A 27,745-nucleotide genomic window follows, 5' to 3' on the forward strand; every position below is an offset into this window, starting at 1 on the left:
GGTTCCCTTGGCCTGAAGGCATTGGGGATTAAGCGTGCAGGAGCCAGGCGATCTCTTCATGATCCATATGAAGAAGGTGCTTTGGTACTTTACGAACCTCCACCTTTGAGTGCACATGACCAACTAAAAGCTGACAAGTGAGTAATTTCAATCCTTCTTTGACAAAGAATTTAGGAGTGTGGCCATATCCTGGTAATATCATTATCTTACACCTGAATGTTTGCATTCTCAATCAAATACAGTGTGTAAAATTCATGACAATTGATTCCCTTTTCTCATTTTGACACATGGAACCTGTTAAAATGTTTTTTCTTCAAAGTATCTGATCTAATTGTAGATTCATTCTTCAGCTTGACATAAAAGCATAAGATTGGAGGGTGAACACAAGTGCGCACACGAGTTCAAGAAGCAGTGGGTCACTAGTATTCCAGTCTCAGGATTTTAATTTGTCATGCCTTAAACTGCACAGTTCAGTTTGGACAGATTCTTTCAACTCTTTTCCCAACTAAACACATTCTCCGTTTTGCTGATAAAATTGTTGGAATGTGTGACAGAAATAAGTAGTTTTATAATCTATTTTTGGCTTAGTAACATTTTAAAAATTCTGGCACTAGTCAAAAGTGTATTTTTTTACAGCTGCAATTAGATTCTAATCCTAATTTTACTCAGTACTACTTAGTGAAATTTGTAATATTTGTATTGCTTGTTTCAGTCTAATTCCAACTCTGCCTGTGTGGTTATTTCAGCCTGTATAAATCGTGGGGTATCCAGCTATTTTCAAATATGGCAGACTATTCAAATCTGGAAATCCTGAGAATGGTCTTCAGGGCTATTTAAATAATTATTGATGTTCAAATTTAAAATTCAATTTTACAATTTTAAAAGAAGTACCACAGTTTCTACAGTGTTAGGAAAGTCAGAAGCAGTGCTTATACAGCTATCTAAAAAGAAACTAAGTAGCTTAACATTTGCATTCTAATCTTTTATTACTCTGCTCTCAAAAAGAAAAATAAAAGAATTGCTCCTGTTGTCATTGTTACAGCCTTATTCATAAATTTGCATAATATCTTAAAATGAAGTCTGATGTAATGATGTTTTACTGCTTCTGGAAAGTGCAAATGTAATCCTGTGGAAGCGCATTTTAATTTTAGTAGTTATAATAACATACAAAAGTTTGTTCTGTTCCTTACTGCAGACTTCCAGGCATATCAAGACCAATGTTTTAAAAATTGAAGAAGCTATCTTTAAAAGGGAATCCTAATGTAAAATATGAAGTCTGAAACTGTTGAAGTCATAATATCAAAAACCTAAAAATATGCTGGGATTCACTACTGTTCGTGGATTTAAAATTCTCTTCTTGTCAGCTCTAATAAATGATCTTGCTTCAAAAAGTGAGAATGAAAGTAGAGAAATTTCAGAGCAGGACATTGGCATTGTACCCAATGACTTAAAATTGTTGTACTGATTTTTAAATAAACAAGAATGGAAAGAGAGGATTCTAAATATAAGAAAAGGAAACCTGATCTCATAGATCTGGAAACATTAGTTCTGAAAATCTTTCATGCAACAAAAATATTTGAAGTATTGAGACCGTAAAAGTATTAAAATTGCCTTGCAGAGCTCTTTTTACTGCTAACTTTAAACATTCAAATATCATTAAGAAAAATATATAAATATTCACAAGAAACAAAATAGTGACAAGTGTCTGATAGGTAAGTAAAGCTGCCACAGTCCCAAGAGCTGCTCTGTCATTGGAGAGAGGCAGCTGGTGGTGGTTTAACCTGAGGGCCACCATGTCTCAGGTGAGGGCAGATGTTGAGAAGGTGGGACCTTCATGGTAACTTCAGCTGGTGTGGGAATTGAACTTGTGCTGTTGGCGTCACTCCGCAACTCAAACTAGCTGTCCAGCCAACTGAGCTACCCTTCCCCTATATTAAGTAGTAATATCAAAATTAAGTAAAATAATTCTTGAAATTCTGTTAAGAGTTTTCTCCTTCCGTCAGAGAGAAGCTTCCAGTACACGTGGTGGTTGATCCTATCTTGTCCTCTGTCTTAAGACCGCATCAGAGAGAGGTGAGGAATGTTTTTGATGTTAATGGCATTTGTAGATGACAAAAAGAAGTCTTTGAGCTACTGTGCATATTTACATAACTATTTCACTGCATAAATAAATGGACAAAACCTTAAATCATGAAACACTAGCATCACTTAATTCGATCCTTATATGGGAACACAAGGACTGTGATTAGTATAGGCCATATGACTGTATGACCCTGGAATCAAGTTTCAAGAGTGGTCCAAGAACAAAACAGTGAGGATGGGGTCTTGCATTAAGCGGCAAGAGCAGAAAATTGTGATAGAGTGGTGAGAGTGGAAGCTGGGACACTTGACAGTGGCCACTTAAGTTCCTGAAGGACACTTGATCTGTCAGCCTAGCCTAGCCAACATTTCTTGCCAACTGTAACTATCTGATGTAGTGGTGGATTTCTCTGTTGGTTCTTTGACTGGTGGGTGTCATTAATGTTCCTTAGTGTTGGTAAGCCAAGTTAAATGTTATGATGCCTCAAATCCTTGGAAATGTATTGCACTGCCATGAATCTGGCCTTGTGCTTGTAGCTTCCCTGTACGTAAGTTGTTGATATTGATTCTGTCAGTAGGAAGTGCTCCCCTGCAAGGTGACGATAAGTTAACATGACTGGTCCAGACAGATCTTGGGTTTTTTTTCCACTAGCTCACGAGATGTTGGTGTTGCTGGTCAGGCCAACATTTATTGCTATCCCGTAACTGTTTGAAGTCAAACACTCTGCTATGCATGTAGAGCCATTTGTAGGCCATACTGGGTAAGAATGACATATTTCCTTCCCTAAAGTGAACCAAATGGGTGTTCATGACAATGGTTACAAAATTGTCATTAGGGTAGCTTTAGATTCCAAAATTTGTATTAAATTCAAATTTCACCATCTCCTGTGCTGGGATTCGAGCCCACGTCTCCAGAACATTAGTCTGGAATTCTGGATTGTTAGTCCTGTTACAACTACTCCACATCTTCTAGCATCTTGCTATAACCTGGTAATAATGCATCCTCTTAGCTACAGAGGTTTGTTGGCACAGAGAGATGACATTGAAGGAGGTTTGGGTGGAGAGTTGACAAAAAGTAAAAAAAAAAAAAAAAAAAAATCCTGGAAACAACTGAATAAATCTGAATATTCTACTCCCCTCAAGCTCTGTAACAAAAATGATCAGGGGCAACCTGCTCCTAAATCTCTGTTGCAATTAATGACCTGACTGCAAGTGGATCTATGGACATAGAACGAGGTTGGCACTTTACAATATTACAGAGACCTGGCCTTAACTCGGTCCTCCATCAGGCAGCAGGTTAAGATTAGGATTTGATTAAAATCATGAATATAGATGTGTATCTTTTCACAAATAATTTACTGCCTGTGCCTAGTGTGAAGAATTGTTAAATTATGTCTATCTTTCAGGGTGTGAAGTTCATGTGGGATTGTGTGACAGGCCGTCGTATTTCTGATGGCTTTGGCTGCATAATGGCTGATGAGATGGGGCTGGGGAAGACATTACAATGCATTTCCTTGATGTGGACCCTCTTGCGTCAAAGTCCAGATGCTAAGCCAGAAATTGACAAAGTCATTGTTGTGACTCCTTCCAGTTTGGTGAAAAACTGGTATAATGAGGTTGAGAAGTGGCTGGGAGGAAGGCTACAAGCATTGTCTATTGATGGAGGCACTAAGACTGAAATTGACCAGAAACTGGGTAGGTAAATTTATATACTGTTTTTGGTACTTGTTCCATTGTTTGTCAAATTAGCTCAGCTTCATTTTTGGGTCAGCTTGTAGTTTTGAACCCCTGATCAGAATATGTACATCGAATTAACTGGTGTGTGAGGACAGTCCCAAGGGTGTGCTGTCTTTTAGGTGAAATGTTAAATCAAGATCCCATCTATCCGTCAGGGTGGATTTTTTTGGAAGCTGCAATGAGAAGATGATATTCCAGAAAGCAGCAGATAAGCCAGCCTCGTTTTAATTTATTCATTCACAGGATGAGGGTGTCGCTGGCTAGGGTAGCATTTATTGCCCATCCGTAATTGCCCAGAGGGCAGTTAAGAGTCAACCACATTGCTGTGGTTCTGGAGTCACGTGTAGGCCAGAACAGGTAAGGGTGGCAGTTTCCTTCCCTAAAGGACATTAGTGAACCAGGTGGGTTTTTCCAGTAATCAACGTTAGACCCTTAATTTCAGATTTTTTTATCGAATTCAAATTTCACCATTTGCCGTGGTGGGATTTGAACCCAGGTCCTCAGAACATTATCTGGGTCTCTGGATTAACAGTCCAGTGAAAATACCCCCACACCCACGCCCACGCCCCCCCCCCCCCCCCTGCCCACCCCCCACCCCATTGGTTAATGAATGAAATTGTTCACAGTAGAGACTTTCAGGCAAAAGGAGCTTGCTAAGATAATGAGGAGTGAGGTCTTGTTTACACACCAGGACGAAGAGTTTAAAAATGAGGTGCTGGCAAACTGGGAACTGATGTAGGTGAGCAAGGTTGATGAATAAGTTGAACATTGTGTAAAATAGGATACAAACAGCAGGGCTTTGGGTAAAGTATATATTTTCCAATTATAAGAAGTTTTGAGGATGTAACATCATACAGTAGGAAATTACTGATAAACCTCAGAGTTTGAGAATACTCAAAGTTGATAGATATCCATTGAATTTCCTGCTGTAGATAGAAATCCATATCCTGACTGACTTTATTTCATTGACATCCTTTTTTCCCTTGCACAGCCACATTCATGAACCAGCGTGGGTTGCGGATTCCAACTCCAATTCTTATCATTTCTTATGAGACGTTCCGGCTACATGCTGATGTGCTTTGCAAGGGTGCTGTCGGCTTGGTCATTTGTGATGAGGTAGAATACCACTTAACATAACGTTCAGGTTATTCTACAAATTAAGTGCTGCAGTTTAATGTGAAATCTGTCCAAATTGGGTTTATTTGGTGCTTGACCGACCACATTTTAGCGTCTTAAATTCCTTGCAGTAACTATGTCTCAATGTATGCATGTGACAGAAGATACACAATTCACAAAATTGCAAAACAAAAGGGCAAGGCTGTTTGGCAGACTTGAATATGTCCCAGAGAGATTTGGATGATGACTGATGAAGGGAGCAAACGTATGATTCATAAATTTAGTGATGCCGTCAACATCGGGAGGAAAGTAAGTTGTGAAGAGGACCTACAGAAGCCATAGATGGATTAGGTGAATGAGTAAAGATCAGGAAAATGAAAAATAATTTGGGAAAATGTGAAATTGTCCACTAGGCAGGAAGTATGTTTTTCAGAAAATATTATTATCTAAATAAGAGATTGCAGCACTCTGATACCACGGGCTGTGGGTGTCCTAGGTCATGAATTGAAGAAGATTAGTGTGCAGGTATAGCAAATAAAAAAAACTAATAGATGTTATTGCAAGGGAATTTGTATCCAAAATTGTGGAGGTTATGCTGGAGTTACACAGGCCATTGAGACCACATTTGGACTAATGTGTATAGTATTGTTCTGTTTATTGAAGGAAGGTATAGATTCATTGGAAGCAGTTCAGGCAAGATTTACTATAGTCATACCTGAATAGTTGAGTTATCTTACGAAGACAGGTTGATAGGCCAGCCTTGTATCTGTTGAAGTTTAGAATTGTATCTGCTAATATTTGGGGTGGCACGATGGCTCATTGGTTAGCACAGCTGCCTCATAGCACCAGAGACCTGGGTTCGATTCCATCCTTGGGCAACTGTCTGTGTGGTGTTTGCACATACTCCCCATGTCTGCGTGGGTTTCCTTCTGGTGCTCTGGTTTCCTCCCACAATCCAAAGATGTGCAGGGTAGGTGGATTGGCCATGCTAAATTGCCCATAGCCTGCACATCCCTGGACACTAAGTGGTTTAGCCATGCAGGGTTACAGGGTTAGGATGGGAGGTAAGTTGGGGGGTGGCGTTGGTCTATGTGGGATGCTCTTCAATGGGTCAAAGTGACTCAGTGGGCCAAATGGCCTGCTTCCACACTTTAGGGATTCTGTGATTAATAATTATAAGAGGCAGGTCCAAGATGGCAGTCGTGGCAGGGGAGAAATTGCTCCCCTGGGAAAAAAAAAAAGGCTCTTGGACCTGCTGCTCCAGCTCGGCTGCATCCTTTTTTTTTTAGATTTTTTGTTTACCTTTTGTATCAATGCATTTTTTTTCTTCTTTTCTGCGGCTGTAGTGAAGGAGGGAGGTGGTGGGGTGCTGCTGTGGCAGTGGATCTAGTCCGTTTCCTTGTGGCCGCAGCTTGAACAATGGCTTCAGCGTCAGTGAAGGTGGTGTGGTGATTCCATTTCCTCAGACATTTAGATGGTCCTTTTTTTTTTATTCGTTCACAGGATGAGTGCGTCGCTGGCTAGGCAGCATTTATTGCCCATCAGAGTCAGCCACATTGCTGTGGGTCTGGTCTCACATGTAGGCCAGACCAGGTAAGGATGGCAGTTTCCTTCCCTAAAGAACATTAGTGAACCAGGTGGAATTTTCCTGACAATCGACAATGGATTCAGGGGCATCATTAGATTGTTAATTCCGGATATTTATTGAATTCAAATTCCACCATCTGCCATGGTGGGATTCGAACCCAGGTCCCCAGAACATTATCTGGGTCTCTGGATTAACAGTCCAGCAATAATACCACTAGGCCATTGCCTCCCCTTGGATGGAGGTGTTGTGGATCCAGTCCTTCCTCCTTGATGCTTTATCTCGTTGCCACTCCAGAAACCCAGGAGCCATGGAGGGAACAAAAAAACAAACTTTGTCTTGACTTTCTCTTAATTATTTCTTTTTATAATTTCCATACTTAAAATAGCAGCAGATTACGGCGATTTATAGATTTTTTTCGCTGTATTTTCAGATGTACAAGTGACAATAAATAACTATATAAACTAATAATACAAGCAGCCTATAAGCGAAATTGGGAGAAATGAACCACAGGAGCAAACAAAAAAGAACAGATGTTCCTCCCCCACCAAGTATGTGTGACAGACATTTTGAAAGACACAGTTCCTGTAATCACAGGCTGCTGCGCCTTGTATTTGCTGCTGTTAGGTGCACTAGTGGTGAACAAGGTTGGTAAAACCTACAGGGAGAACAAATCTGCCAGTGTAGGAAGTAAGTCTGCCAGACAAGGTTAGGGTAGGGAAGAGTGAGCCTGATAGTGATGGGGTAACAACTCTAGTAGATGAGGCCATGTGGAATGTAGACAATTTGTTGGGTGAGGCCCGTACAAGCAAGAGTCTGCTGAGTGAGGCGTGTTGTGGCTAGCAAAGAGATGGAGTAGAAGTGAATGGCTGCAAAGCTGGGGGAGGAGAAGTGAGCAGCTCAAAAGGGAGAGGGAAGGACATTGCCAAGGAATGCCTGTCAACAAGTGAATACCTAGCTACCTGGGAGCTAGGAAAACTTGAATTCCTTGCATGTTAATGTGCTTTTTATAAAGTTATTAAAAATAACTGTTCGTCACTAATTTATGACCGCTGTCTTGTGCCACTTTAAATACTGTGTCTAGGAAATTTTAATGTGGAGGTGCCAGTGTTGGACTGGGGTAGACAAGGTTAGAAATCACACAACACCAGATTATAGTCCAATAGGTTTATTTGAAGACACAAGCTTTCAGAGCCTTGTGTGTTGTGCCTTTAAGTTTTATGGCAACTTGAGGATATTGATGAATTTGGCTTCTGTGAATCCAAATTCCCCATTTGTCAACACAAATTCAGAAGATAGTGAATGGAAGGCAGTTGGGGGAGGTACTTTGATTCCGATTAAGAGGTGACTTAATTGAAACATAAGATCTTGATAGGGTGAATGTGGAAAGGATGTTTTCTCTTCTGGAAGAATCTGAAACTAAGGGTCAGTGTTTGTTTTAAAAAAAAAATAAAGCACTGCTCATTTAAGAGAGAAGAGAATTGTTTTGTTCTCAAGAAGGTCATGAATCTTTGGAACGTTTCCTCCAAAAGGTAGTGGAAGCAGAGGTAGACAGATTCTTGATCTTATTGAATGGTGGAGTGGGCTCAAATAGCCAAGTGGCCTATGCCTGCTTCTAATTCCTACGTTTTTATTTTGTCACAAATTAACAATCCCGGCCTTTTGTTGCATCAGGTTTTAAATGATCAAATTATGTCAGGGTTTTTGTTCCCATTACTGTATCTACTTTCCCACATTGAATGAGTAGCGTATCCTAATATTACTTTCTTGTTCCCATATCCTCCACTTCTCCATCTTTGGTAAATTTAAAATTATATTCTGGTTTAAGATGTACTATACCTTCAGCAGTTCTATATGCTTTACTTTCAGAGGCATACTCTCTATGTTTGCAAAGAAACAGATTTTCTATATTGATTGCAAACATAAATTTTCTACATTGCAGAAGGTCAGTTGACCCATTGAGTCTCTGACAACTGAAAACTGGTTACTCAGCCCAGTGCCAATTTCTAGCTCTTGGCGTACAGCCCTGGAAGGAACATTATTTTAATTCAATATTCATTTTTTTTTTAAACGTATGAAAGATTTCTGCCTCTATTGTGCCTTCTGACTATAGGTTTCAGACCCCACTGCTCAACTTCCTTCTACCAGTTATTTTAAATCTATGATCTTGCTCACTGAGCTCAGTGTTAACAAATAGCTCTTCCTTTCAACTGTTCCTCAGCCCGTTATGACTTTGTAACATTAGTTAAATCTTTCTGTTCCAAGGATATTGTTTAAACAGCTCTTATTCACAACTTGCTTAAGTTCTACGTCAAGCTGAGAAATTCAGAACACATTGCTAACAACTGATTATTCATGCATAACATGTGCCTCAGTATTGGTTCCTATTTAGTGTGCAGCAAAAGCTAATGTTTCATTTAGGTCTGGTATGTTGTGGGTTGTATGCATGTGATTCGATAGATTTCGTAAGCTGTGCACTCGTAGCAGAAGTGCAGATATTTGAGAATAGATTGCAAGATGATGTTAAGGATTTTCAAGGAATATGGTATCTCTATTGTATTCTGCTATACATATGATACAGAGACTTGTGTGAAATAAATTTGACAACTGCTTGGGTGCACTGTAAGCTCTATGCCTTTCTAAAAATAAACATTTCATTTGATAAGTATTAAATTTTTCTATACTTTTGCAAATTCTGAAAAGTAAAAACAATTTAAAGCCCAATAGAATTGTACAAATGAAAACTTAGCTTTAAAATACTCTGGTTTCTTTTGTTCACATCACAGGGCCACAGGTTAAAGAATTCAGACAACCAGACGTACCAGGCTCTGAACAATCTAAATGCTAAACGCCGTATATTGATCTCAGGAACTCCAATCCAGAATGACCTCCTGGAGTACTTCAGTCTTGTACATTTTGTTAATGCAGGAATACTTGGTATGTATTTGTTTCCATTGTATGATTTGCACAGACCTGTTTCATTTGAAATTAGACCTCTAGACCTTTGTAGGTATTTTGCATAGATGCAAAGTTCTGCTTGTGACTGGTTCGCTGTGTAACTGAATGGTAGGTTTTTGTATGGGACTCAACATGAGATACGTTAAAGACTGCAAAATTAATCTAGTACCTGCAGGTCCACTACATTGCAAGTTAATTCTAAAGTTAGTTAATAATTATTTAAACTTTTCCTAAGGAACTGCACAGGAATTTAAAAAGCGATTTGAATTGTCCATCTTGAAGGGCCGGGATGCAGCTGCAAGTGACAGTGAAAGACAGCATGGAGAGGAGAAACTAAAAGAGCTGATCAGCATTGTGAATAGGTAAGGAAACAGCTATTTAAGAAAATAATGATTTGACAAGTGAATTATTGATGTTATGTCAGTGTAATCTATAAATTTCTGTTTGTATTTGTTTTTGGGATGTGAGTGACACTGGCAAAGTCATATTTATATCTTCTCCCTTATAGTTTGAGAAGAACATAGTGGGGAAGTTGCAGTTCATCTGTTATTCATTCCAGAATGGCATTAGGGAGTGCCATCATTTTATTTCTGACAATGAAGGAATGACAACAAATATCCACATATAAGTTATTTCTTGAAAAGGGACTTGGAATTGATGATGTTCTCATGGTATTACTTCTTTTGTTTTTGTTAGTGATAGATCTCAGAGGAAATAGGTTCTTAAGTTTATGGATATGAAACGTGTTCAAATGTGACTTGTATGCTTCATCTTACTATTGAATTTTTATGTGTCAAAAATTCCTTATTTTGTTGCTAATACGTATGTATGATCTCAGGTTAAATCTGGGTTAACAAACAGTGTCTTAACTTGGATATGCACTGTTTGATTGCTGATCTGACTTATTGCCCAAATACTCATTTTAGGTGTTTAATTCGAAGAACATCAGATATTCTCTCCAAATACCTGCCAGTGAAGATTGAGCAGATTGTCTGTTGCAGGTAGTTTCACAAATTTGATTTTTCATTGTATTTAGTTTTACTTTGCTTAATCAAGATTCCTTTGTGCAAAACCAGTTTACCTACTTGTCTCAGTTTAAGTTCTTCACATTAACTCAGCATGTCTGAACCAGGCCAAAGAATAATTATTCCTGAGCTTCGACAACTAAGCAAACATCAAAGTGAGAAGGTGTTCTGCAGTGACACACAGTGGTACTATTCTGTTTCTGCATGGAGCTTAGGTCAGTGAATTCAAGGAAGATGAACTGGTTGCAGAAATGCGCAACAAAGATTCACAAGGGCGATTCCACAGCTGAAAGAGTTAAATTGTGAAGTTAGGATTACAAGTCATGTTTATGCAAACTTTCTGTTTAGAATGTGAAAATGGTCTAACCAAGGTCTCTAAAATAATTCCGGGATTTGATAGAATAGGCACAGTGAAATTTATTTCTTTAGTTTTTGGGGATGGGTGTTCAAAAGCGTAGAGGATGACCTAAAATTAAAGTTAAGCTGTATCAGAAAGAAATGGGCTAATGCTTTCCACAAAAAAAATTGGAATATTCACTTGTGAAGAGTGGTGGATGGAGTGAGAATGAAATGTGTAAGATTGAAAAAGATGTGTTTACGATTTCAAGACATATGGAATAAAGGCAAGTAATGGAGTAGATCACTGTGGTCTAATTGAATGGTAGAAGAGTTTAGAGGAGCTAACTGGCCTACTCCTCTTCCAAAGTTGCTCTCATTGAACAAGATCAAGATTGACCTGATGTAATCCTTATTCTTTACTGGTAAACAGGAATATGGTGAGCACTGTCATTGGTATTAATGTAATATAAAAGGTACAGGTGTTCCAATCCAATTTTCTTGAATCTGCTGAATAACCTCTATTTCCTGAGCATGAAAGGAATGTTTAAAGTTAATTTGAGGAAGCTTAACTCTGCATGTATAACTCCATGTGCTAATCGAGAAGCCTTCTGCTGTAACAACTATAAGTTGACAAATAGAATATATTTGTTTCCCACTTAAGAAGATAGCTGCTTCTGTCATGGAGTCTATTTTCTTTTGTACACCTTGTCTCCAAGGGGTAAGTGTAGAAATAATTAAGTGAAAATGCACGTCTCCTTTCACATGTCCTTCTGTAACTGTAATTAAACATTTTCCTGTATTCTTCAGACTCACGCCTCTGCAGTCAGAGTTATACAAGTTGTTCCTAAAACAAGCCAAACCAGCATTAGAAGTGGAACAAGCTCACAGTGGGAAGATGAGTGTCTCCTCTCTGTCTTCAATTACTTCACTAAAGAAGCTTTGTAACCGTGAGCAGTAAAATTGTTGGATTTCAATTAATTGTATTTCCATTTGAATGTCTGAAAAGTCATATTTCTGAAGTATAAATGTTGTGCTTCAGTTCATTGATACTGTACTGATGTATGTTTTTAGATCAATTTGCTTTTTAATGAAAAGCAAAGGTTTGAAAGAGATGGTTTAAATGACACCTACTATATCAGGAAGACAGTCTGTGAAAAAGACAACATTTTGGTTTTGAGGGCCTACAAGAGAATGAAATACAAGAAGACGTGATACAAGGAATATTGATTTCAACATGAAGTGTAGGCAAAGTGAGTAGGAAGACTTAGCAGCTTAGCATGAATGAGGATTCAAAAGAGCACTGAACATGGTGGTAGAGCACTGTCATTGCAGTTTCAGTAAAATAAAGAACATTTTTCATTGAATTTGCTAATTTTATATACACCATGGTCCCACTTGACTGGTTTGCAGAATGCAAAGATTCACAGCTGATGCAACTCTCCCAAGGTTGTTGAGTTAGAGTTGTGGTAATAAGTTTACTAGATATTTCTGCAATCATTTGTGCTACAAAGTTCTGGGAGTAGTTTGCCTCTGATAGTGGAAGTCAAAGAATAGGAAAGAAGATTTAAAAAATAAAATTGTACTGAAATCATGGTGCAGTATTGTGACACCTTAAAGGATGAAGATAGCTAATGAGTAATTCTTTTTTAAGTGAGGAAAACTGCCACTTCTGTTTTTCCTAATACTCTATTGTCATTTCGGCCCAGACCCAACACTGATCTATGAGAAATGTGTGGAAGGTGAAGAAGGATTTCAGGGAGCACTCGATCTCTTTCCATTGGGATATAGCACAAAATCTGTGGAACCTCAGTTGTCTGGTAAATCTTTAAGTCTAAATCTATTAAATTTAAGCTTGGAGAGAATCTTTTCTTAACTCAAACTGGAAGAAATGTCAGATTTCTTTAACGGCATGTAATTGAAATACATTTCAAGAATGTGCTTTGTGTAAAGAATTGCCAGTCCCACTAACTGTCCAGTTACTATGCTGTAAAACTTGCATGTTGAGGGTCAAATAAAAGTATAAATTAGTTTGATGGTCAAACCCCAACAATTGAATAGATTGATAACAATTATTGTTTAGAAGAAAGCTGACTTGGGCAAGATGCTTTCAGGTGCCCTGAGTCTATCTGAATATTCTGTGCATTTCTTCCATTTACATAAGGCCGCAGCTTGGAATGTCCTTTAATCATCAGTTTTGTGAAGGACATGTTTGGAAGCAAAGTAATACGAATTCAGCCAAAAACTCACAAGTGACTCTCTGACACAAGCCTGACATTAAATATTGTTTCTTCATTAGACAAAAATGTTTGATAATGAATATGTATTGTGGTTCTTCAGTGCAGTTGTGTGTCCCAAAGTCCTGCAGATTAATGATATAATCACCCATTTGAAAATAAACTACTTAAAGGTACTCTGTTTCCTGATGAGAACAGATTGGTGCACAATAATTTGAGTACTTTTCCCTCTGATATGCTTTCTAGGATTAGTGCCATTAGGATCATCATCTGTCTTAATAACAGTTCAAGAATTAATGTATCTAATCTTCTCCTATTTTCATGCTCTCCATATGTGACCTATAATTTTTTTTTATCAAATATTTATCTAATTCCCTGTTTCAGTACTTGACTACTTCAGTTGCCAGAAAGGCCACAGGACTTGAAACATTAACTCATGTTTGCTCTTGACAGATGCTGCTAGACGTGCTGAATTTCTCTCGCTATTTTTGTTTTTGTTTCATTAGCCATACCGTCAATTCATACTTTTGTGACTCCTTTTGACAAAAGCCCTCTAAATTTTCATTTTTACATTTTTAATACTGATCCTGAATGTGTCTTTCTTTTGTTACTGATTTACTACCTAGTAGAAGTGAACTATGTTTACTCTCCTAAACTTTTCATGTACTTTGAGCACATTAACTTCTCACCTTTTCCACCCCAACTGATATTGGGGCTAGGTCCAGCTGGAGTATGAACCCTCAATAAATATTCATTAGCAAACATGTTTGTCTAAAATAAAAATGGTGTCCCTTTGGGAAGGCTGACTTCGCTGTGGTAGAACTTTATCTTTTGCAACATTTCAACTGTTGTTGATCCTACTTGTACTGCTGCACTGTACTGAATGCTCTATTAACCTGCAGTACATCCAGGAAAAGTGAAGCACAAGTATCCGCGTGCAATTCTTAATGATATCTGACTTCTGGGTAAACAAAACTACAACCTGTCCTTTTCCCAAGGTAATTTCCAAATAGCTGTCTTCAGAAAAAAGACCTGCATTAACCAAATTCCACCCCTTTTGCCACTCTGCCCACATTCATCCTGGGTTACTCCCCTAGGTGTAAATCTGACCTTGAGGAAATTCCAGGTCCAGATAAGCTGGAACGGCATATAGATTACTCCAATTTTAGTGATAAATCTACAGGATGGACAATAGGCTTTTAATAAAATACTGTTAATTCTTCTGTGTTTTCCTGACTCTTGTTTCAGGCAAGATGCTCACCCTTGATTATATTTTGGCCATGACTCGAAGTACTAGCTCTGATAAGGTGGTGCTGGTATCAAACTACACTCAGACTCTTGATTTGTTTGAGAAGCTCTGCAGAGACAGAAAGTAAGTTGTCTGACTTTGCAAATAACTAACTAGCTGATGTATTGAAGCACTTTCAATCTCTTGTGTAGTGTGGATAAGAGAGGAACTTTCAAAGTTTTAACCGTAATATTATGTAACCAAACCTAGAGCATTAGCCCAGGTATTCTGAACGCATTTTAAAAAAAAGCTCCTAGAATCAAGTCCGTTGATTTAGCTGAAAATGACGACTTCTGTGATTGCAAATGGGTCTTGAAACCACAGACTTCAGATTCAGAGGTGAAAGTTACCAGTTCGCTCGATTGTGCTTCCTCTCTCATTCTACAAAATCATGTCAAAAATTCAATTGGGTGAGGTTGCAGACTTTCTCACCGAGCCGGTGTGTTTGATTGCAGATGTTTTGTCACCCTGCTCGGTAACATAGTGCGCCTCCAGATTGGAGCATTGGTGTTCTGTACCGCCTGTTATTTATATGCATCAGTTTGCTGGGGTGGTTGGTCTTTCTGGTTTCAGTGGTTTGATATTGGGTCCAGTTCAATGAGTTTGTTGATGGAGTTCCAGTTGGACTGCCAGGTCTCTGGGAATTCCCTGGCATATCTCTGTTTGGCTTGTGCCATTATAGATGTGTTGTGCCAGTCGATTTTGTGTCCATCTTTGTCCATATGTATTGAGACCGGTGAGAATTGGTCATGTCTCTTGGTGGCTAGCTGGTGTTCATGTATCCTTATTGCCAGTTTTCTTCCAGTTTGGCCTTTGTGATGTTTCTCGCAGTTCTTGTATGGTATTTTGTATATTACATTAGTTTTATTGGTTATGGTTATGGGATCCTTTACGTTTATCAGCAGCTGTCACAGAGTGGTGGTTGGTTTGTGGGCTACCCTGATACCTAGGGGTCTGAATAGTCTTGTCATCTCTGATATGTCCCTTATGTGTGGTAGGGTGACTAGTGTGTCTGGCTGTGTTGTGTCTTCTTGTTGTAGTCTGTCGCGGAGGTAATGGTGGATTGTGCTTTTTGGGTATCTGTTCCTTTTAAAAACTCACTATAAGTGCTCCTATTCTGCTTTGCGCAATTCGAGGTTGTGGCTGTGTGTTGTGGCTCGTTTGAATAATGTCCTGATGCAGCTCCATTTATGGGTGTTGGGGTGGTTGCTGGTGTAATTAAGTATCAACGAAACACCAATGGGATCCCCAATATCAGGACTGAAAGCAGAAGCGGTAATACAAAGATTAGAACGGACAGCGTTCCCCACTATCCAACCCAAACTCTGGGTCAGCTATGTAGATGACACCTTTGTGATTATCAAACGCACAAGACTAGAATAAACCCACACACACACAACATCCTCACCAGAATAAAATTCACAAAAGAAGAAGAGAACAACAAACGACTACCCTTCCTGGACATTAGCATGGAACCTGAGAACAACGTGGAACTCCAGACTAGTGTATGCAGAAGGACCACACATACAGACGAGGTACTTAATTATACCAGCAACCACCCCAACACCTGTCAATGGAGCTGCATCAAATGAGCCACCACACACTAGAGCAACCTGGAAGTGCACAAAGCAGAATAGGAGCACTTATATGGAGCTTTTAAAAGGAATGGATACCCAAAAAGCACAATCCGCCATTACCTCCGTGACAGGCCACAACAAGAAGACACAACACAGCCAGACAACACTAGTCCCCCTACCACACATCAGGGGCATATCAGAGATGACCATAAGACTATTCAGACTACTATGTATCAGGGTAGCATCAAACCAACAACCACCCTGCAACAGCTACTGACGAATGTAAAGGACCCCATACCCACAACCAATGAAACTAATGTAATATACAAAATACCATGCAAGGACTGTGAGAAACATCACATAGGCCAAACTGGAAGAAAACTGGCAATAAGGATACATGAACACCAACTAGCCACCAAGAGACATGACCAATTCTCCCTGGTCTCAATACACACGGACAAAGATGGACACAAAATCGACTGGCACAACACATCCATAATAGCACAAGCTAAACAGACATGCGAGGGAATTCCCGGAGGCCTGGCATTCCAACCGGAACTCTGTCAACAAACACATTGAACTGGACCCATTATACAAACCATTGAAAAACAGAAACGGAAGTAATACCAAGCATCCCGGCAAACTGAGGCATATAAATAACACGAGGGACAGAACACCAACGCTTCACCGGAGACTCACTGACGATGTTACCTAGCAGGGCGGTGAAATGTCTGCAACCAAATACACTGGCTTGGCGAGCAAGTCTGCAACCTCATCCATAACCCGAGCTACAAAGCTTCTCAAAAAATGTATTCACTTGGGTGTTTGTGAAGTCAACCTTTTGACTTTTGGGGGGCTGATCCCAAATTTGGCTGCCTGAATTCTAATTTACACAATCCCATTCATTTTACAAATTCCCTAACCTATATTGTTAACCAGTTCGGCAACAGGCATTAATTTAAAGATTTCCACCCTTGTTTTCCAATCTATTCACGACCTCACTGTTGCCTCACTTTGTAATCTTCACAAACCCTATAGTTTTGGCAGCTGTGCATCTTGTTGTCTAGACCTTAAACTCTGGAGTTTCCTTTCCTACTAACTATCGCTTTGTCTTTCCAGCTGTAAGATAGTCCTTAAAACCTTCTTCTTTGACCAAACTTTTGGTTACGTGTTTTATTGGAGCTCATTTTCAACGAATCCTAGGCAATTTTTAAAACATGGTTTGAATCTTTAAAATGGATTGTAAGAAACGGGCAGTACAAAAATAAAAAGAATAGTATTGAAAGACTTCTAAAATTGTTGCTTTGATACAATGCTATTTCTCTTTCTTTAAGTTAGAAGGTTATGTTCAAGTCCAACTCTGGAAGATTCAGTACCTAATCTAGGTTGATTATTTTTCTTTGCAAAAACATACTTTATAAAGTATGTCAGTACATTACAAACAGTTCTAATACAATAAAAACATTTTACATTTCTCATTTGTTCTGTTAGTTGTCTGTATCCAAATGCAAAATTGGAACATTTTACTAAATATGACATGAAACTATTTACGTTGCAACACAAGCTGAGGCTTTGAGTAAGTTGGAATATCATGGCAGAACTTAGCCTGATTTTTTTTTTCAAAAATATACTTTATTCATAAATTATCTATAGGTAGAAAACATGTACAACAGGGGGGGTCTATACAGACTTTGCAGAAAATATAGTGGAATTTTGCCATTCCCCATTACAGCTTCAATCCAGTTGCAAAAATAGAGCATTTTCTAATTATGTAAGGAAGCTATTTATGTTCCTTTAAGAGAAACGAGGAGGTGCTTTTGCAGAGAGATTTTAGACAGTGGTCTTTCCCCACTGCATCTTAGCAGCACCTAGCCCAATCTTTAGTGTGTCCTCAGTACACAGTCCGGGACCCTGGAAAACTTGGCCTGATTTTTATTGCAAAAACATACCTTATTCATAAAAAAAAAGTTTTATTTATAAGTACACACAAAGAGTTCTCAATCCATTCTGTATTATCTTTACAGAGAGAAAAAAGAAACGCAAATGACATGTTGGAGTTTGATATCTCATAAAGCTGTCATGCTGTTGCAAAAAAACACCGGCATTTTTAACTCATGCAAGAAAAATATTTACATTCATTTTGAGGCATGGTGGGTGGAGCTGTGTGTATATTGGTCTGAGAACTGAATGAGCCCCTATGATACTTTGGCAGGAAGACCTTAGATGGTCTTCCCCCACTGCACCTAGGCAACAGTTCCCCCAAGCTTTAGTGCATTTCTCGGCATGTAGTCCTGGACCTTGGAATGTGCCAGTCTGCAACACTTGGGCAAGATCAACACTTTGCACTGGAAGACCCAAAGGTTCAGGCAGACCAAAAAGCATCTTCCTCCTGGTGCAGTCGATGTCTGCCTCTGAGTGCATCATGGAGCTTCTTGGGACGAACCTTGACAAAAACCACTGCATCTCTCTCCAGACCTTCCTTACAAAGACATGTTCTAGAAGGAGATGGGTGACGGTCTCTTTCCCCACTGCAGCTGCTTTGAGAGCAGCGTGCAGTGGCGAAGACAGTCTGGGTGTACATGAAGGATCAGAGGCATTGTGCCCTTCTCACCATCAGCCAAGCTAAGTCTCGGTGCTTGTTGGAAAGTTCTAGTGATGAGGTGTTCTACCAAGTGACTTTGATAATCTGCTTTGCCCACAGGGTCTTGAGGACATTAGTACTGACCACTGCCTGATAGATTGTGGTCAAAGGTGTTTTCCTTTGCAAATTTTTCCACGAGTGACAGTTGGTACGGAACGATCCAATATCTTGGCGTATTCTGCGGCAACAAGCCAGGCTTACCCTAATCCTAACCCCAACCCCAACCCTATCACATCGGATCGGTAGAACCTCAGTATGTAGTGACAATTGGTGTTTGTGTATCGAGGGTCTATGCACAGCTTGATGCAGCTGCACACAGGTAACCACCAAGATGGAATTGTGCAAAGGACTACAAAGTGCAAATTGTTTCCTTGATTATGGAAATGATAGGATTTGGATTTATAGTGTTAAAGTAAAATTCTGACAAAAATGGGAAAGCAAATGAGAAGAAAAGTTGACAGAGTTTAAAAATAAACCTGCAGAAAATACTATTTCTCATGGTAATTTAAAGATAATATTACTTTAATAAAACATATAAGATCCTGAAGGGTTTTGAGAGGGTGGATTTAACTATTTTTCTAATCAGCCTGTTCAGAGATGTTATTACACACCTCTGGAGCAGGTATGACTTGAGCCCAGGCTTCCTGGTTCAGAGGTAGGGACATTACTACTGTACTACAAGAGGGCCAGGGTGGATTCAGAGGGAGGTTTTCTCCCCATTTAAGACCAAGAAAAGGAGATTTTTTTTTTTTTTTTTCCTTAGCATGTTTAAGTCTTTGGAATTCTCATCCTCAAAAGGCGGTGGAATCAGAGTCCTTGAATATTTTTTAAGGCAGAGGTAGATAGACTCATGATTGCCAAGAGGATGAAGGGTTATTATGGGTACCACAAATGTGGAGTAACCAGATCAGCCATAACCTTATTGAATGGTTGAGCAGGCTTGAGGGGCCTAGTAGCCTACTCCTGCTCCTAATTTGTGTGTTTGTACATATATATGTTCTATTACAATAATAAGAGGGTTTGATTCAACAATGGAGTATTTGAGCTGAAACCTTCAAGGATGATTGAGGGATACTAAAAGTTACTAAGGATTACAGTGAAATAATTTATTTTAAATGGCAAGGCAATAAAGGCAAACAAGTAATAATGGTGATCGAGACCCAGAACCTGATATATTTTTGCTTCTAGATTACAGCTTTAGTTACTGAATTTATAAATTATACGGTGTGTTATTAAAACTGAGAGTATCCCTTTGGTTTATGTCTGTTTCAAGATAGGTGTTTTTACTTGCTGTTGTTTTACAGATCACACTGCAGATGTCTGTTGATACCCTCTCCAAATGAGAGGATGAATGTTTGTTTGTTGTTTTTTTTTGTTTCTTCCTGAGCAATGTGTAACTTTTCAATGTTTTCCTTTTGTCAGATACCTGTATGTTAGATTGGATGGTACCATGACAGTAAAAAAGAGGGCCAAAATTGTGGAACGTTTTAATAATCCCACAGTAAGTGACAGTCTTTTGCAACATTTTATTAACCTTCGATAATTCCTGATTCCTCTGCTTGGAGCTAATGCACCATACAACTTTAAATTGAAAGCAATGTAGCAGTAACAATATATGGAACAACAGCAGAGGTTGCTGGAAAAGCAAGAGTTCTGAGGGAGGATAACCGGACCTGAAACGTTAATTCAGATTTTTTTTTTTGTTTTTCTACACAGATGCTGCCAGACCTGCTGAGCTTTTCCAGCAACTTCTGTTTTTGTTCCTGATTTACAGCATCCACAGTTCTTTTGGTTTTTAACAACATATGAAGTTGCTTTATCTAGATACAGTGGTTTTAATGAGAAGATGGTGAAATATCTATCTATTGACACTTAGTAAGCCCCTGATAACTATAATTGATGCTAAATAAACATTAAGCTAATCTACATCCTGTTTCAGGCTGGTGTGGTGTTACAGATTCAGTATTTTCAAGCCATCAGGTTCCTTTTGTAAGGAAATGTCACATTAGTAAAATGGAGCTGTGGTTAAAAGTATTTATTTCACTAAAATTAATTCAAGGTCAGCTGATTCCGGTGACATAATTACCACACAGGCACATTGAGATGTTGGGTACTAGCTAGTTTTATTTGCAATAAAATTGGTATTTTTCCTTGCACTCAAAAATTAAGCAGAGCAACCCTTGTAAATTCAAAAGAAGCGATATTTTGAATACTTTTTAGCAAGGATAAGTTTTTTTTTAAATGAGGCAACTCCTGCAAGTGTGTGATAATTATCTAGTTAAATTTCCTAAATTTATCATACGATTCTTAAACAATTGCTGTGCTGAAAGATTTGAATCAGTGCTCTTATTTGGCATGGTGCTATTACTGCTATAGTATTTGGTCTTCCTCATCATCTGGTCTGACTGTATATCTATTCCAACTGCCTGCAATTTTCTTCCCACCCATCATTCTAAATTGCAGGAAAGGGAGTGAAGGGAACAAAATGTTGCAGTGATAAACTAGAAATATTTATAGCTTTTTTAATATTTTCATGGGATCTAAATATTTGGCAAAGCCAGCTTTATTACCCATCTCTAATTGCCCTTGAGAATTTGCTGGTGAATCCTTTCCTTGAACCATTGCAGTGCATGTGATGTAAACCCACAGTGTGTTTTTCTGTGTAGTTTGATGCTACTGAGACGTGCGCTAAGCCATTTCAGAGGACAGTTAAAAGTCACCCACATTGTAGTGGATCTGAAGTCACATACAGGCCCAACTGGGCAAGGATGGGAGTTTCCCTGCCTTGAACGTCATTAGTGAACCAGATGAGTTTTTGTGATGACAATCCGGTGCTTTCATGATCATTGTTAATGAGACTGTTTGTTTGTTTTTTTTATTTCAGATTGATTTAAATAATCAAATTTTAAATTCCCCCAGCTGCGTTTGTGGGACTTGATTTCATGTCTCCAGAGGATTATTAATGTAACTATGCTACCATTCCACTCATCAAAGAAATGGGAGGAGGAATGAAACATAAAAATAAATACTAATAAAGGAAAAGAGAATTGGAGAACTAGAATCTCAGTGAAGGAAAAAAGATAAAGATCTTGCATTGTTATAGCATCTTTTCACAACCTCATGATGTCTTAATGTGCTCCACAGCCATGAACTGTTTCTGAAGTTCATTTTTTAAAAAATATATAGATAAGTATGACAGTCAGTCAGTTTTCTCATATTTAAGTCCCTCAAACCACAACTGAGATGAATGACCAATTAATTTTTCTTGGTTAAGGGCCAACAGTTGGCCAGAAAACAAGAAAACTCTGCAGTTGTTTGAATCTTTCTACTGGATTGTTTATATCCACCACAGCTGGTTTCACATCTCTTCTAACAGAAAGCATTTCTGACAATGTAGTTACATACATGGAATATACAGCACAGAAAGGGAGCATTAGCTCCAACCATTCCATGCCAATATTTATCCTCCACTTGTGCTTCCTTCCATCATTCACCATCTAACTTTATCAGCATGATTCTCTATTTGTTTCTCCCTCATATGTTTATCCAGTTTCCCCTTAAACCCATCTTCACCATTCACCTCATTCAGCATCTGTTACCAAGTTCCATATTCTCACCACCTTTGGGTAAAGAAGTTTCTTCTGAATTTCCTTTTGAATTTCTTGATGATTGCCTTCAACTTAAGACATTGGAAGTGCTGTATGTATATCCTCTATCACAGCTTTTCATAATTGTAAAGATCTATATTGGGTAACTCCTCAGCTTTGTTTCTCACCTTTTCCTATGAGGTATAATCTTGGATTTCTAGTGGTATTTCTGTGATTGTTTTTTGCACCCTTTCCATTGCCTCCAAATCCACTTCATAGTTTGATGAAACTGAAACATTTCCCAGGTTATGTGCTCAGATTCTGGGCTTGAAACCACACAGCTTTGAATCAGACAGGAAAGAATGCTGACATCTCCACCAGAGAATTGAAGCAGGGAGGAAAAGGAAAATGGAGAAGGAGCAGCTACACAAAGAAATGGAGCAAAGAAACTTTTTTCTTAACTCTCTACCAATACAAGAGGGATACAAGCTGTTAGACAAAACTTTGGACCTACCTTGCTATTGCTTTTTATAATTAAAATTCCAGTATTTGAAGGGGAAGGAAATTAGCAAGTAGCTGACTCTTGGAAATCTTGATTTCCAGTAGTCTTTCCTTTTTTTTGTCAGTTAGCAGGATGTGTAAAGATTAGAAAGCTGAGTGAAAGAATCGTGACAAATTAGGCTTAGCCAGTGTTAAAATTAGTGACAAAATTAGAAATTGCTGGAAAGACTCAGCAGGTTCTGAGGGAGGGTCATTTGACCCAAAACATTTACACTGATTCTCTCCACAAATGCTGCCAGACCTGCTGAGCTTTTCCAGCAATTTCTATTTTTGCCTATGCTTCACAGCATCTGCAGTTTTCTCGGTTAAAATTGGTGATATCTGCTCACACGTTTAGCACGTGGTCTTGTCTTCATTATCTTTTCTCAGCTGGGATTCTCCATGAGAGATCACTGTTGTGCTTTTTTGTGACTTTAGATCATTAGTCAAACCGTTTGACTGTTAACAATGGTTGCACATAAGATTTTCTCATATGCTTCTTTTCAAAGTATCTCCAAGTAAAATGTGCACAAATTCCTGCTGATATACTTATGATATAAAATTGAATTATACATTTTCAATTTTAATATTAGTTTTACAAAGGTTTTGTTTTTAATTTTCTTATAGAATCCTGAATTTATCTTCATGCTGAGTAGCAAAGCTGGTGGTTGTGGCTTGAATCTGATTGGTGCAAACCGGTTAGTCATGTTTGATCCTGACTGGAATCCGGCTAATGATGAACAAGCAATGGCTCGTATATGGCGAGATGGACAGAAGAAAATGTGCTACATCTACAGGCTTTTGTCGGTAAGATTCTGCTTTACTTTTAGATATTGTTCACAAAATGATACACGATCTTAAAATGTTGCATTTATCTGATAAAGGCCAGGAAGTAAATTTGAAGCACTAATTTAGTCAAGTGGTTTGCATGTCAGGCCAAGAATGAAACTGGTCAGGATCACATTGTTAAGCAGACTGGTGTGTGTAGCAGGTCAGGATCACTGTGAGGCAGACTGGGAAGAGTGTTCATCTGACTTGAGCAGAATCTCCTTCCTTGGTAAAGTTATAGTGAAAGGGCACATGGTTCAGGCACTTGTAGGGTTTAAAACTACTAAATAAGCTCTATGTATTTAGTTGATAAGATATCAAACTGGATGAGATGCATCCAAGTACTGAAGGAAGTGCAGAAACTCTTGTGATAATCATTAGTCCTCCTGAGACTCATGAGGTATCAGAGAACTAAAGAACTACAAATATTGCATAAATCCTTGCTCAATAAAGTGTTCAAATTTAAAACCATTATCATTAGGTTCTTTATTGAAGTAAAGTAGTAGATTTTAAAAAAACAAATATTTTATTTCACTCTTGATAGGGATTTATGTGTCCTCTTTCACTGGATTGAATTCTAAATAGAAATTTGGGACACTGATTAACGAATTTTAAGTAAATCAAAAATCTGTCTTCATATATAAAAGTATGTATTTTAGATCTTTTAATCTTCTCTTTATTTTGGCTTTCATACTTCTCTTTCTGTCTCTCTCGGGTGAATTCTAATTTGCTGTACATTTTTAACAAAGTCTGCTCTGACATTCAGATGTTGGGGAGTAGAAATCTACTCCTTGTAACTGATATAGCATGTTGGCTTTTGTATACCTCCAAGTTCTCACTTGAGTCTCTGAAAGTGGTAAACACATTTCGTTTGCTTGGTACCCTGAGCTTAAAAGAAATAACCCGATATAGTGATTTTATCTATGTCTCACTCAGGTAGACAAATTTCAACACTGACCTATTTTGCAAGTAATGTTTAAAAGCAGTCCTTTTCTTGCAACTTCTTCTGACCCAGTCTACCTCAAACGTTTTCAATCAAATCTATAATTGGGTCAACTACTTTCTGAGAGCTCCGCTTAATGACCAGACCTAGTCTCTTGAATATCTTTCCAAAAGTTGTTATAGGTAATTTAGATATAAGAAGAAACAGTAGGTATCAAATTGATTGACCATCATAACAACCTGGAGTAGGAGTAGGCAATTCAGCCCCTTGAACCTGTTTTACCACTCAATACAGTTATGACTGATCTCATCTCAGTCTTAACTCCACCTTCCTGCCCATAACTCTTCAACCCATTATTGATTAAAAATCTGTCAATCTCCTTAAATGTACTCTGTCCCAGCATCCACCGCACTCTGGGATAGTGAATTCACGAGAGAAATAATTTTTCCATGTCTCTGGTTTAAATCCTATACTCCTTATCCTAAAACTATGACCTCTCATTCTAGATTGCCGCACAACAGGAAACATCCTCTCTAAGTCTACTTTATCAATCCCCTTTTTGCATCTTATATAGTTAGAGTTCTCATTTATCTAAACTCAAGACAGTATGGGCCAAACTGTTCAATCTCTTCTCATAAGTCAAACTAGAAATCATTCTAGTGAATAATGTATTTAAGCAAATGAATAATACTTGTATACATTTTTTTTCAATTGGCCTGTCTTATTCCTACTTTCACGTATCAGTTTGACTCATTTACTAGTGCACACATTTCTGAGTTGGAAGATTGTGGGTTGAAACCCCACTCTAGGATTTAAGCATCTAGACTAAATCTTTAACACTCCACGGAGAGTGATACATTGTGAATTGAGGTTCTTTTTAAGTGAACTCCGGTCATTTATTTCTTGCTGTTTGTGGATCTTCACTATTTGACTACTTTTTGCCCGCTTAAAGAAAGTGAATGCATTTCAGAAGTAACCTATTGATACAAAGCATTCACCATCCTGAAGAGGTGTTGAGGTGCATTTAATTATGTTTATTTCTCTTTTTAAAATGTTTTTAGGCCATACCATTAGCAGGCGCTATTGGGTACTATTTCATTGCTTCACAATATGTTATTAAGGGAAATAAGGTGATCCCTTATTAAGTTTTGAGTCTTCCTATGTAGCAGCCATTTCATAACATACATTCTGGCAAAGAAAATATTCGACTTGTGCTTTATTTGTGTGTTTAATTTTGAAGAATTTGTATTTGTTTATATGGAGTATCCGATCAGATGTTAATATCTAAACATATGGAAAACTATGATTTTAGTAGAAAGAAAGACTCAGTACTCAAATAAACTAATTAATTCTGTTAAGAACTTTTAGAGATTGTGAAATGATAATGCATTATGCAAATGGAGTTAATCAATCAAATCGGACCAAACATGATAACTTATCACAATAGTATCTTGTTATATTTCAGACGGGGACAATTGAGGAGAAGATCTTCCAGCGTCAGACTCATAAAAAGGCTCTGAGTAGCTGTGTAGTGGATGAGGAGCAAGATGTTGAACGACATTTCTCCCTTGGAGAACTTAAGGAGCTCTTTACTCTAAATGAGACCACAGCCAGTGATACGCATGATAGGTAATTATTAAACATGACATGAGCAGCAGCTATTTTCAAATCTATAATTTCAAGAAAATTTAATGATTACAGGGGTTGAAATGTGGCAGTGTATTGATTGATATTGAACCTGTTCTTATGTTTGAGGCCTATGAAGAGTAAGTGCAGGTGACCCAGATCTTCCCACAAAAAAGATATGACTTATCCAAAAAGATACTTAATTAAACTAAGTGCACACTTGATAAGGGGAAAGACGAGCTAATAGAGAGGAAAATGCAAAGCACCCCGATGGAGATTTCATTATACTTATTTTTCTTTCCTTAGCACATCTGTACCTCACATTTTTAACACAAAAACAACTGTCAAGCATCCCAGCTCTTAAAGCTGTATTAGCATTCCACAGGACTTTATTGTTTCCCCTTCCCTGCCTATGGGAAGTGACACATCCTCAACTTGAGATCCTCTGATGTGTTCATCTGGGATCCTTAATCATAATCTGAACCTGCAGCACTGAGGTCATGGCATACGACACTAAAATTAAATGGAGAACTCAGGGCAGCTGACCAAAGGATGAACTGTGCCTTGTCGGTCATTGTCCAATTCAGAACAATGTCTATTATTACCTTAAATTATAAACTGCAATAGCTTTATAAATGTTTGTGTATTCATTAGTTGTCTCTATCAGAAACTCAGTGTAATGTGATTAACAACCTGTTTCTTTTCTAAAGGTTGAAATGTCGCCGTTGTGTAAATGGACACCAGGTGCGCGGTCCTCCAGAGGGCTCCGATTGTACTTCAGATCTTTCTCAGTGGAATCACTGTGCAGATAAACGTGGACTACGAGACATGGTCCTTCAGTCTGCTTGGGATGCTGCAGTTTCCTTTGTGTTTCATCACCACTCACATGAGCAACAGCATGGAGTTATCTAAAATGGACAATTGCAGATACAAAATTGTAGTGAAAAATGACTTGTTAATCAACCGTGCATGAAATGAATTTCATGCCTGCCAAGTCTAATTGAAATACAGATTTGACAGTACTGTGCTTTCAGTGGAGAACCTGGAATGTGAATGAGCATTAGCAGGCTTCTCGATCCACCTTGACTTCAACTGATATTTGTAAATTGAAGCACCACTGCTTTGTTTTTGTGGTTAAAATATTCACTCCTGCAAATGCTCTTGGATGTTGTTTATTTTCATTTAAAATATTACTGAGACTTCTCCCTGTAATAGAATGTGAAGCACTGGACAGCATATTACGCAGAGGAGATTTACAATCTATTCTGTGAATGGGGAAGAGTGTTTTTTCAATTGTTTTTGTAAATATTGCTTAAGGCATTGTTAAGTTTTGACATACAGAGAAAATCAGTGGCACTCAAGTGTGGAATACAGTATATTCAGTTTCCCTTTGAGATAATTCTGATTTGACAATTAAGTCAATTTGAGTATCTAATACCGTCTTTCCTGACTGTCACCTTTGTCCTCAAAAAGCCAGTTTACATTAATTCTATAACCCGTAAAGATGATGCATCTATAAATCTGTCAATTTAAGTAGTTCTGTGCAACGATAGATGATATATGTGTTACTGAGAAATATTGGTCTCTGGAAAATGTACATTATCGTTGTTCAGTAGTAAATATTTTCTTCATTTTGTTTTAA

General features: G+C 38.2%; 1 protein-coding gene across 1 annotated transcript; it reads left to right on the forward strand.

Moving 5' to 3' along the window:
* LOC109919474 (RAD54 like) lies at window positions 1-27,745 on the forward strand. The gene is made up of 14 exons (XM_020519490.2): window positions 1-137; window positions 2,004-2,073; window positions 3,486-3,774; window positions 4,808-4,932; window positions 9,304-9,454; window positions 9,711-9,837; window positions 10,402-10,476; window positions 11,647-11,786; window positions 12,546-12,656; window positions 14,322-14,445; window positions 20,002-20,080; window positions 23,334-23,513; window positions 25,943-26,106; window positions 26,814-27,745. Exons 3-14 carry the CDS (start codon window positions 3,498-3,500, stop codon window positions 27,013-27,015), a joined length of 1,755 nt encoding a protein of 584 aa, XP_020375079.2. The 5' UTR covers window positions 1-137; window positions 2,004-2,073; window positions 3,486-3,497; the 3' UTR covers window positions 27,016-27,745.

The sequence above is a fragment of the Rhincodon typus genome, chromosome 10, assembly GCF_021869965.1.
Source record: "Rhincodon typus isolate 14 chromosome 10, sRhiTyp1.1, whole genome shotgun sequence".
Lineage (NCBI taxonomy): Eukaryota > Metazoa > Chordata > Chondrichthyes > Orectolobiformes > Rhincodontidae > Rhincodon > Rhincodon typus.